A 12234-nucleotide genomic window follows, 5' to 3' on the forward strand; every position below is an offset into this window, starting at 1 on the left:
GGAACCCAGGGGTAGGAGTGCAGTGGAGGCAAGGAGAGGGCACAGCAACACCAGGGCTGCAGCTGATACAATCTGTATTTTTGCCTGGTCCCTGGAAGGAAGCAGTGGGTGTTGGGGTGAGCGTGTGGGAACAAAGTGGGGCACAGGGCTGAGATTGCCCTTGGCTGCTTAACTTTGGCATTTCCTAATTTTTATAGTAGAGCACATGTGTGGTGGCACATCAGGGCCACTTCCCAGAGGACAGTGAGGGATGATGCAAATGTTACAGATGAGAAGGGCGCTGGGCAATTACACCCATCGGGCTGCCTCTAAAAGAGCAGCTCGTAGTAAGCTGCAGCACAGCACTAGGCTGTCAGCAGGGTTCAGATCAGCCCTCACTTATATGCTTCTTGAGAGCAAACACAGCAAAGACCTAAACGCAGCCCAGAGGAGAAGAAACTAGGAGATGTTCTTTTCCCCAGTGCCAGCTGGGCAGCATGCAATGGAGCATCCTGGAGAGCTGATGTTAGCAGTGCTGAGCTCTCCGCCTGGGCGTCCTTCACCAAAGGCAGGCTGCAAAACTCACATCCCCAAAACCCACCCTGGGTGCTGGGAAACTATCTTACAAATTCACCCTTTGAAACTGTGATGCCCAGAGAGGTTCCTCCCTCCTCCTGGCTCTGAGCAAAGCCTTGTGAGTCACTTCCCTCCGGGCTTGTCACTTTAGCCGGGAGATTTCTTTACTGCCACCAAATGCACTAAAGGACACTTATCAGTGTGCTGTAGACCATTAGCTACAATAATTACCACTGAGCAATGTCCTGCAGCGAGCCGAGAGAAGCCTGTGCCCTGATCTTTGCCTGCTTTATTGTGCAGTTCCCCTTCGCCTGGGAAGCTGCTTTCTGACGAGCCTGCCTGGCTGCTCATCTGAATTAATGAGGTTCTGCTGCACTTAATTGAGACCGCTCTTTAAATTGGGGGTTTCAGGGAGGAAATGTAAGAGCCTGAGGGAGCTGAGCAAAGGGAAATATTTATAATGCAGCATGTTAATTATAAATGAGCAGTTTAGCCAATTTTGTTGTTCAGTCTCCCCTCCGCCCCCCGGAGACCTGTATTTTTTTGCTCCACTGCTTCTTTTCAGCCCTAAATGAGCAGCAGGTCTGGATCCCTGCCTGCCTTGCAGGTGTTCACATCACATGGGAAGGTCCTGAGATACGGGATAAGGTGCCCCTGCCCCCCCACCTTCCTACCCCATTCCTCAGCACAGATCTCACTCCCTGCCCAAGCTCCTGGCTGGGTGCATCTGAACACTTCTTGGTGCTGCGCTGTAGTGCAGACTTTGCCACCCTTCCTATTTGGTGTTGTTGCTGGGACCACTGGTGGGAGAGGGATGTTCCTTCTAAGAGGTGCTGGTAGTACCCTGGTGTGGTGGGGAGGGCTTGCAGTGATGTCTGCAAGAGGGGACAGGAGCTGGTCCCTTTTTGGACCGTGTTCAAGGCACATGTGGGTGTACCAGCTCTGCCATGCCCCGGGGCACTGTTTGTGTGCCAGCCTCTAAAGCAAGGTGGGAAAGCTGGGAGAAGCAAAATCTTTGCCTGCAGGGTTTACGCAGAGCCTTCCTGCAGCAGAGCATAGGATGGCTCAGCAGGGTGGGTTGGCAGACAGGCACAGGGCCCATGGTTCCCCAGCATCCCTGCCACCTTCTTCAGTGTCTTCACCACACGTACATGCTCCCTCCTGTTTCTGGTGCATATAGACAGCACACTGTCTGGCTGTATGTGCCCAGGAGGGGTTCGCTTTTGCACACAGGAGATGAGTGTCCTTTAGGAAAGCATGTGATGTGAGCTGAGAAGCCAGAGATATCTGGCTGCCTGTGCCAGACAGGATTGTCACTGAGCAGGAAGGTGGCCTGAGCCTCACCCCAGCTGCTTGGCACTGCTGAGAGACCGTGGGGTCATTCCGCAGGATGGGTGGGTGGCACTGAATAGAGCTAGCACCAAGAAACTGCCCTTTGGCTGCAGGAAAATAATGCAAGAGATGCTTCGCAGATTGAACCTGCGGTGCAGGCTGACCTCACATCCCCATGTCCCTGTGGTGGTTGGCCACGGGCAGTATCCTGCTTCCACCTCGCTCTAGGGGGTTGGTGATCACAGCTGGGTTGTTAAACTGATGGCTCTAACCCATAGGTTGTAGAAATGACGTGTGTTTCCCTGGGGTGACAAATACTTTGCAAAATATGATGGTTTGCTTTTCCCACCACGCTCAAGAGAAGCAGACCTTCCTTTGGCTCTGTGGGGGGTGGTGGTATAATTTGTGCCTTTCCATTACAGGAAAATATAAATATATATTTATATATATATACACCTTTGTGTATACATATATATATGTGTATATAATATAAATTACACCTTTGTTTTTCAAGCTCCCTGACACTTTCTCTGTCCTCCTAAGCATCTTTCTGACAACCTGGATGTCTTTTGGTAGGCTGTGTGTGACACGCTGGCTGCCAGGAGTCCTGCAGGCATGGCGGGTGTTTCTCTGCACAGTCCGGTGGTAGGAAGCTCCGACCGACCAGGCAGCTGCAAGCAGGTGTCCTCTTCTCAACCCCTTGGGAAAGCATTGGGTTTTCCCCACCATGGCAGAATCCTCCCCCTGGCCATGGCCTCAGGTGGCCAGACTTGATGCTGGCAGGTGACAGTCCCTGCACATGGTCCCAGACGTGGCCAGAAATGTGGCAGGATGGACAGCCAGATGGTCGCTGGGTTATTTGGAGAGGATTGCTTCACTGAGTCCATTTGCCAGCAGACGGCAAAAGGTCTGTGCCCCTACGTCCTTTTGCCTTTGCTGGAGGTGAATTTTTGCAAGAGGGGAAGCGGAGAGAAGCCAGCACATCCCGTTCTTCCTGGCTGCAAGAAGACCAAAGGCATCCCTGTCTCTCCCTATCAGGCTGTGTGTTGCATGCTTGGCCAGCAGATGAGCATTTCTATTTTTTTAAGTACTATTTGGACAGGATGGGGACAGCTTGATTTGTTGCTGGCAAAAACTAATTGTCGGAGCATGACTGTGAATGGTCCTCCATACATGCGGAGGCAGGCGGTGGAACCTTCTTCAGGTTTATTAGGTTTGGCACTAGCATAGGTAGGACGGGGGGGGGGGGGGGTGGTGTTGTTCTTCTAACATCTCAGAAAAATTCTTGCTCTCTGCTGCCTTGGGTAAAAAAAAAAATAATAATAAATGTGGAGGGTAGGCAAATCAAGTGTTTCATTCAAAAGCTTTGCTCTTGCAAGAGAAGGGAGTGAGAACAACTGAAAGTATTAACGCAGAGGGCAGGGGTTGCCAGGTCCCTTGTTGCCCTCAAACTTCTTTTGTCCCTACCCTGGAGCCAGGCATGGTGAAGGGTCAGGTCTGCAGGGATGAGCTGCGCTGCCTGTAGGGAAACTGAGTCCTGTCCAAATTACCTATCACTGACTCCGTTCTCATCTTGGCGAGATGTTCTCATCTTGGCAAGATGCAGCTTGGGAAGTTTGGATGCACAAACATCTCCCACATATGGCTCTTGAACCACAGTAAATATTTGGGACTCTGCTTCTTGGGCTTGCTGAAATCAGCTGGAGGATCCATAGCTGTCTGCGTGCACAGACGTGGGGGCAGGAGAGCAGGTCATCCAGCTCCCACCATCGCAGGCAGCTGTGGTGTAGGATGACCTTTGCAAACATTTCTTAAAAGTTAGGGAGGGGGCAAAGCCACGCAGCGAGTCGGGCTGTGAACTGAATGTAGTTACTGAGGGAAGATGTCTGGGATTTGCATAGTATCAGCGGACTCCAGCCTACACCTGTGTGGCATTTCTGCTGTGAATACTTTCTCTTCTTTCGATAGCAGTTTTTAAGAAAATATAGTGGGGGGAAGGGTTGATTTTGAAATATTCCTTCCCTCCCTGGGGACACGTAGTGTTATTTATCTGAGCTGGGCTCAGAGGTCCTTCAGTCATGTCCTACAAGAACATGGTAAAACCTGAAAACCCGTTGTGAGTCCCACCAGATGCAGGGCATTGTAGGCTGTGCATCGTTCAGTGTCACAAAACATGGGCACATGGGTGACATCCTTTAACAGGGAATATTGCCAGGTGCATATTCCCTTCTAACAACTAAGGAAGCCCCCAGAGTAGTTGTCTGTTGTGCCTGGAGTCTCTCTTACGATACTGGTAAGTCATAGTACTGCTCCAAGAGTGGACCCTAGTTCGTGTCACATTTGTTCATTCTTCATTACTTTTAAGAGACTTTTTTTTTTACCCCAAAGCACATTCATCAAGGCTGTGCGGCCAGAACTTCAAAGGCACTGTAGAGTGGATACAAGAGAAATGTGGATTTAAAATTTTGATGTGGTTTCTCTGAAGCTGATAACCAGAAGACTGATGCGGTATCATTCAGGCAGAGTTTGGTCACAGACAGATGGTGTAACATAGATCATATATAAAGTATGCTAGTTCAATAAATTAGGTAATGTTCCCATAGCTGGAGCTGTCGGTGGTGAGCTAAGAATGCAGAAAGTCATGCTTATATTGATATCAAGTAATGCAAGAGCTCAAGGGTGCTTCAGATGTGGTTGGTCATGAAGGGCAGGGGATGTTAATGCTGTTTCTACTAATCTGCTTCTTTGTTTAACCTTTCCCCCCGCCTCCAGGACCAGGAAGAAAATAAAGGAGCCACCAGCTGGCCGGAGTTCTATATCGATCAGCTGAATTCGATGGCTGCTGTGAGTATTTCCCCAGTGCTTTGGTGGGTGTTTATGAACCCTGTATGGGGCAGCAGCACAGTGGTGACCATCGGTGGCACAGCCAGCGTTGTGCCCAAGAGGACGAGTGTTGTTTATAGAGGCAATATCACCTGTTAGACCAACAGATACAGCTGCAAAATGGAGATGTTCTCTACGGCACACAGGGCATTTCAGCTCGCCCCAGGCTGGGAGGCTGCCAGGCAGATGGCAAACAGCAGCTTTCAGTAAAAAGCCACCAGGCTGTAAAGACCCCGTTTGCACAGTGCTGCCTTGTGCAGTCTTGACACCCTTCTGCACTGGGTGGCCGTGGCGAAACGCAACACTGCAGGCTGTGCATCCCACAAGGGTCAGTGGAGCTGCCGTGGCTCTGGGTACCCCCCTGTAACCTGCCAGTGGGCTTAGATGTAATTTTATTACATACTTTCTTGTTGACATCTTTCCAGGTGAGACAGAAATAGTGCTCTTTTCTGTAGGAAATACTCCATCAAGGCTGCACAGTTCAGAGTCCCTTCATCCAACTTTCAGAGGCTGAAGATGCTGACGTTCATGATCGCTGCTCTAGGAATGGGAGCAGTATGGAAAACTAAAATATTTTTTCTTTCCCCCATGCCCCACCTTTGCCCTGCTGTCACAGTGACAGGGAAGGTGGGGCTGGGTGGAGGAACAGGTACAGAGGGGTGAACAGGGGGTCTGCGAGCCAGGAGGTTGTGCTGCTCCCCTCTGGGAACACAGGGACAGATGGGGCTGGCCATGGGCTGCCAGCCAGGCAGAGCTTGTGGTCAAAGCCTGCCAGATACCTGGAGGGTGGCTTTGGCCTTCCTGACACACTGCTGAAGAGGAGCTGGGTTAAACGCACAGTTCAGCGCAGCTCCTTGTATCTGCTTGGTCCCTTTTTCTACCTTTTGGCTTAGCCTCAGTTGGTGCTCCAGGGCTCACCCTGACACCTCGGAGGGCCCAGCATCATCAGATGGTGTAGAAAGCACCCCGGGTGTTGCTTCAGCTGTAGCCCTGGTTGCATGAGTTGGGGTGATCAAGCCGTACCCTGTGTGGGCCCGGGGCTGCAGGCAGCCGTGGTACCCAGGTAGAGCTGCAGGAGTCAGGTGCCCCCAGCACCAGCTGGATAGCACAATTCGGCGTGGGAGATGCAAAGGGCATCCCGTGCACACAGCCAGTCCCCAGCCCATGTGGACACTGGTGGGTTGCACTGGAAGTCCTGAGAGTGACAGGGTTAGCAGGACCCACCTGGCTGACGCCAAGCGTGGATGCAGCATCCCATCCCCTCCAGGCTGTGTGACATCCCCTCAGCTCCTTTGCAGTGGCACATGGGTGCCTGTTGGGATGCATGTGTACCAGGAGAGGCTAAAGGAACCCTCCTTCTCCCCTGCCCCAATTTATCACCTTCCCTTTGTAAACCCCCAGTCAGTGTTTGCTCAGCCCCCTGCATCCTCACAGACCCCTCCAGCCCTGGGATTGTCCTCTGGAAACATCAGAATTCTTGTCACCTGCAGCATCTCTGGGCAGGGTTCAGCCAGACGCTTTCTTATGGGATACTGTGATGCACTTATTTACCTCTTTGTTTTACAAGGTGTGTTTCCTGGAGGGCTGTAGGGGACATGCCAGGATTTACATCCAGAGCCCATGAGTTGGGATGCTCTCTGCCTGAATTGCAGCCTTCCCCTCTCTCTCCTCTGAGTCTGAGGGTTGCAGGGGGACAGTCACGAGCATCCTCCAACATGGGCTTGTCTAGATGAGTTTCAGGTCAGCAGTTTGGGGTGATGCCGCTCCTACCTGCAGGGCATTAACTCTGGAACTTAATAATCATGCAGGACAATGCTAACTGTGTCCTCTTGAGGTGGTGATCCAGCTGTCCCAGTTGTCTCGGGGCGGTGAAGTCCAGCATCTTGTCAGAGCTTGCTGGTGGTTGATGACTGCTTTGAGGAAGAGGTTCCTGCAGCTTCACTCAGCATCAGACAATGGTTTTTTTTCCTGCTGCTTTGAAACAAAACCCAAGTGGCCAGGAAGGTGCAAGGTGGTCAGCAGCACTGCTCCACTGTTCCACTGGGCAAAGCCCATGTGGGTTTGCAGTGTCACTGACTTGCAGTGCCCCAAACACTCACAGCTTAATTTTACATGTGCTAGCAAGTTGTGTGGGTGCTTGCAGGCAGCGTCTTTGGGCTAAAGCAACAGGTTCATCCTGTTGTCCCCAGTCTAGGCCATCTCCTTGCAGACCACAAAGGGTTTTGCCTCACTGCTCCTTTTCCCAAGTCCTGCAATTGCCATAAGGATCTGGATTTCTGGACTTCCAGAGTCAGTTTAGGGTCCCAGCTGTGTCCCCGTGGCTTGGCAGGACAGGTGGCGGGTGCTCCCACTCCTTGGGCACATGTTTCGCAGGGAAACCTCCCCTCTCACATCTGCCTTTCTCCTTTTGCAGAGAAAATCACTGATCGCCCTGGAAAAAGAAGATGAGGATGAGAGAAACAAAACAATCGAAAGTTTGAAGACTGCACTGCGGACAAAACCGATGAGGCAATTCCCTTCCGTTTCCTGACTATATCGCTGCGGTCATGGCTTTGGGTTTGAGTTTTCTGGTCGAGAGGGGGGTTAAATAGGAATGTAAATGGGGGTTGCACAGGATGAGGGAGCCAAGGACCCTGAAATGCCACTTGTTTCTTTCAGTTCACCTCTTGTCATTCTATTCCTTTTCCTTGGTCCTTATAGTGACCAAGAGCCACCAGGACTTTCACATCTGTTCAGGCAAATCTGGCAACTTCCTTCCCACCCCCCTTCAAATTTTCTTTTGTCCTCATTGGAACAGAATGTAAAAATTCCTTCCAGATCGATTTTTTTTTAAGAAAACCCAATTTTTGTTGGTCAACTAGACCCTTTGTTTCAACTTTAACTTCTCTTGCACTGTTTAAAGGAATAAAATCACATGAATCTTCAGGCTTTTATGAAATGCAAAAAAAAAAAAAAAGTTGCTAGGAGGTTTTGATGGAGAAGATAAAGGGTGGGACTCTGAATGTCTCTTTTTTTCTAAATTCATTTTCTCTGGAGTCTGCATGCACACATCTACAAAACCTTTAAGATGCCTCAGATCAACATTCGCTGATGGGAATATGCTTCATTAAGAAATTCATGACCTGTTCTGGTTATGGAAGAAACAAGTTTGCTGTTGCTTGCAAATACATTCTGCTCTTCCATTTCTGTTTTGCAATGGTTCTGGTGATGGTAAGAAATTCCCAGAGTCAAGGGTGAGCACCCGATTGCTGTGAAACCTGGGCTTCTTGGATGCTGGCTTCCAGCAGTGCCCTGGGAGTAGGGCTGGTACCCAGCCATGAAACTTTGCAAAGTCCTTAAAAGTAGTTTGTGAGTCTGTCTCACTGGAAGACAGAGGGAGGCAGCAGGCTCTACAGAAAATTTTACCTGTTGGACCTGCTTTTGCTCCCAGGGAAGTGAACATCACATTTCCTATTGACTTTGGCTGGAAGAAGAGCGGGCTTTGAAGCAGCGAAATCAGTTTTTCCCAGCCCTGCAATTACCCCTTTTGTTGCTGCGCATCAGCATGGCTTGTTTTGAATTAAAATCATCCCAGTGCTGGGATGTTCTTGGCTCGTTTGCTTTCCGAGCCTGTGCCTTTTGCCAAACCAGAATACACCCAGCCTGGATGGCATCGGGTAGGGAGATCCTAAAATGCCTGAGTAGCATGCAGTGCTATGTCTGCATGCTCTAGTGAGTCTGCCAGGGGCACTGCTGTGCGTTTGTTGTCTGCTTTCTATTTAGTGGCATCATAAGTCATCATAAAAATCAGAAATAAAACTGGTGAGATGTGCCTATGGGAGAAGGATGTGGATGGTGAGGCAGGAGACAGGAGGTCTGACAGGTGTCATGGACTTGGGCTCAGCTGGTGTTGGGGGTCTGTGGCTGATGAGGAGGTGACGCCAGGGCTTGGGAGCTTCTTCCAGTTCTGTGTCAAAACTGGTCCCAAGTGAGTGGGATTTAAGACTCAGGTTGGAGACTGGGAAGGTTTTGCAGTAGCGTAGCTGTAGACTCCTAACCTCCATCCTGGGGACTGTGCTGATGGCTGGGTTAGCTGGTCCTCTTCCAAATACCCTTGTTCTGGACAGCCTTGTGCAGATGATGCCTGGCTGCCTACGCTACCAGGCAACAATGAAATTGATTTTTACAACTCCGTCCCTGTCTCTGGGCCATAGGAGCCCTGCAGGTTTGCTGTCTGCCCAAGAGAAAATATACAGAAGGTTCTGGGTTTACAACAACAGACAAGTCAGCCCTGTTTAAGGGTAAAATGGTCCTTTGGCATTTGGACTTAAAGCTAAAAACCCTCTTTCTGACAGGTTTGTAACCCGGTTCATCGACCTGGATGGCTTGTCGTGTATTCTGAACTTCCTCAAAAGCATGGACTATGAGACGGCAGAGTCTCGAATACATACCTCGCTCATTGGATGTATAAAAGCACTAATGAACAACTCCCTGGGCCGGGCTCACGTCCTGGCCCATTCGGAGAGCATTAATGTAATTGCTCAGAGTCTGAGCACAGAGAATATTAAGACAAAGGTGGCAGTGCTGGAAATCATGGGCGCTGTGTGCCTGGTTCCCGGGGGCCACAAAAAGGTACTGGAGGCGATGCTGCACTACCAGAAATACGCCAGTGAACGGACTCGTTTTCAGGTAGGTGGGTCTCAGCTCGCCCCTCGGCTCCCAAAATTTGGCATTCTTGTCCCTTCCTCCTTCTGAGTATCTAAATGCCACTTGCAAATGATGTATTATGACTGTTTGCAACTTAGATACTCTGGGAACTACCCCAGAACCATGTCTGATGAGATCTGCAGCTAAGCAAAGAGTGAGGAACCAGTTATTTAACGCAGTACCCCCAAAAAATGCTTGTTTGTGCAGGGACCCTGGGATCACAGCTGTGCGAGGCTGCAGCACATCTGGATGGACTGATGTTAGCTGAAATGGGTGCTGGGGTGGGCTGCATTACAGCAGGCAGCAGCTGATGATCCATCACCAGTGGGTTGCTACAGGGGCTGTAGGAGCATCACAAGGACTTGTTCCTGCATGCATCCCCTGGCCATTTGTGCAGCATTGGGGCTGTCCCTGGGTGTTTAACTGATGATGTGTGTTTGGCAGACACTGATCAATGACTTGGACAAGAGCACAGGGCGGTATCGAGATGAAGTGAGCCTCAAGACAGCCATCATGTCCTTCATCAATGCAGTCCTGAGCCAGGGGGCAGGCGTGGTAAGCACCAGGGCTCCTGGAGAGGGAGGTGTTTCGGTGGGTTTGGGGTGGTTTTATTTCAGTAAGCTTTCTGAGGATGTGCACCTTGTGATGTTGACCCCACAACTGTCCCTTGCAGGAAAGCCTAGATTTCAGACTTCATCTGAGATACGAATTTCTCATGCTTGGGATCCAGCCAGTCATTGATAAACTGAGAGAGCATGAAAATTCAACCCTTGACCGGTGAGTAGTGAGCCCCAGCCCGCTGGTTATTTCTGCCCTTGCCTTGTACCCTTGCTTTCTGGTTTCTGGACTTGGTCTCTGGGGAAAGCATGTGGGTCTAGACTCACCCCTCTGGAGGAAATTCTTTGCTGTCACCAAAGAGAGAGGAAAAAGTCTGGCGTGGTTTTGCTGCGCTTTAACAGGGGTTGAGCTGGGAAGGATGTGCCACTGTGGACCTGGAGGATGCTGCTAGCCCTCCTCCTCTTTTCATCCCAAAAAGCTCCTTGGACAGGCTGTAATGACTGGGATCTCGCGACTGAAGATCTAGTTGATGTTTGAACTTCTGCTTGTCTCTGGGCTGTTGCCAGACTGGTTGCCTGCAATTTATGAATTGTCACATTTGTATCTGCTTTTAACAGTCTTTTTTACCCCCCTTTCTTTCCTCAGGCACTTAGATTTTTTTGAAATGCTTAGAAACGAAGACGAACTGGAATTTGCCAAAAGATTTGAGCTGGTGAGTATGAACATTGCTGATGCAGACACCGACACTCAATGTCACGGTTCCTTTTAAAAGCGCCTACATGTCCTGGGATGAGTGCAGTCTTTGGATATAATTTGGAGGTTGGAAATCTGTCTCCTGTTGCCCTGCTCTGTTGCAACCTCCATCCTACAGCCTGCTTCATCCCTCTTCTCCTTTAGCTGCCGATAAGGACTGGAGGCTGGAAGAGTTTGGAACTGAGACTTGGGAAACAAGCGGTGTCATCACCAGTCCAGTGGCCTGACCTTGCTTCGCTCTTGTCCACAGGTCCACATTGACACCAAAAGTGCGACTCAGATGTTTGAGCTGACGAGGAAGAGGCTGACGCACACCGAGGCATACCCGCACTTTATGTCTATCCTGCACCACTGTCTCCAAATGCCTTGTGAGTCCCGGGGGAGCCAAGGAAACCTGCAGCTGCTGGGGGCTTGCTAGCCCACATCTCCTACCTGAGCGGCAGCAACCTCCCTGCTGCTCCTCTCAGTCTCTCCCCTTCTTTGCCTCCAGATAAAAGAAGTGGCAACACTGTCCAGTACTGGCTGCTGCTTGACAGGATCGTGCAGCAGATTGTCATCCAGAGTGACAAAGGGCAGGACCCTGACGCCACTCCCCTGGAAAACTTCAATATTAAAAACGTTGTCCGAATGTAAGTGCTTGCCCACCTTTCCCAGGGCTGGCTGCTGAGCAGCACCGACACGGGCTGCCGTGCCTTTGCTGCCTCCTGCACCAGCAGGCGAGAGGGCCAGGGCTGGGGGTTACTCCTGCCAGGTTGGCATCGCTTTGACCTGCACTGTGCAGGTGAATTAAGCTTCTGTGCCCTCAGTGAGCTATTTTCCCTGACTGCTGCTGTCACTGTTCTTTATTCGTCACGTAGTGTCACCCAGTGATGTTTCTGCTCCTCAGTTGGACAAGCAGGCACCCCTGGAGCTGTTGAGAAAGCACTGCATCCCAGACCACAAAACCCTATTGGGGGGGGGGGGGGGGAGGCAGAATACAGAATCGTTAGAAATACCAGTTTGGGAACCTTAAATCCCACTGCCCAGGCTTGCTCAATCCTGTTTCTTGCTGATGATGGTTGCTTGTTTACTGGGATAGGATTGTCTCACATGCTACATATCTTTTCATTTTAGGTTAGTCAATGAAAATGAAGTGAAACAGTGGAAAGAACAAGCAGAAAAAATGCGAAAAGGTGAGTGATGGGGAGATACACAGTGTTAATTCTAACCTTAGTGCACACGGTAAGCTAAACAGCTAACATATACATGTACTTAGCTGGATGGATTCTGCAGGCTTTAAGGAGTGGCTGAGATAATACCGTGCCGTGGGGCTTACAAGGGAAGCGGGCAAAGCAGAAAGTCATTTTTTCATGGGGAGGCCCTGGCCAGGGTATTAAGGCACAGCACATGCTCCCTTTTCTTAACTGCACAGCTCTCTGCAGGGCAGCGTGGGGGTTTGCCCCCAGGCATGCTGCCGTTCACCAAAAG

At 50.4% G+C, this 12234-nt stretch overlaps 1 protein-coding gene across 3 annotated transcripts in view; it reads left to right on the forward strand.

The window, feature by feature from the left end:
- DAAM1 (dishevelled associated activator of morphogenesis 1) overlaps nucleotides 1-12234 on the forward strand; it is a 98826-nt gene that overhangs the window by 60956 nt on the left and 25636 nt on the right. For all 3 annotated transcript variants that reach the window (XM_056346837.1, XM_056346839.1, XM_056346838.1), the window contains exons 5-13: nucleotides 4660-4731; nucleotides 7184-7278; nucleotides 9105-9438; nucleotides 9901-10011; nucleotides 10130-10233; nucleotides 10660-10726; nucleotides 11018-11135; nucleotides 11258-11396; nucleotides 11881-11939. In XM_056346837.1, the coding sequence (XP_056202812.1) occupies nucleotides 4660-4731; nucleotides 7184-7278; nucleotides 9105-9438; nucleotides 9901-10011; nucleotides 10130-10233; nucleotides 10660-10726; nucleotides 11018-11135; nucleotides 11258-11396; nucleotides 11881-11939 (1099 nt within the window). The remainder of the gene's footprint in view (nucleotides 1-4659; nucleotides 4732-7183; nucleotides 7279-9104; nucleotides 9439-9900; nucleotides 10012-10129; nucleotides 10234-10659; nucleotides 10727-11017; nucleotides 11136-11257; nucleotides 11397-11880; nucleotides 11940-12234) is intronic.

Source organism: Falco biarmicus, chromosome 7, assembly GCF_023638135.1.
Source record: "Falco biarmicus isolate bFalBia1 chromosome 7, bFalBia1.pri, whole genome shotgun sequence".
Taxonomy (NCBI): domain Eukaryota; kingdom Metazoa; phylum Chordata; class Aves; order Falconiformes; family Falconidae; genus Falco; species Falco biarmicus.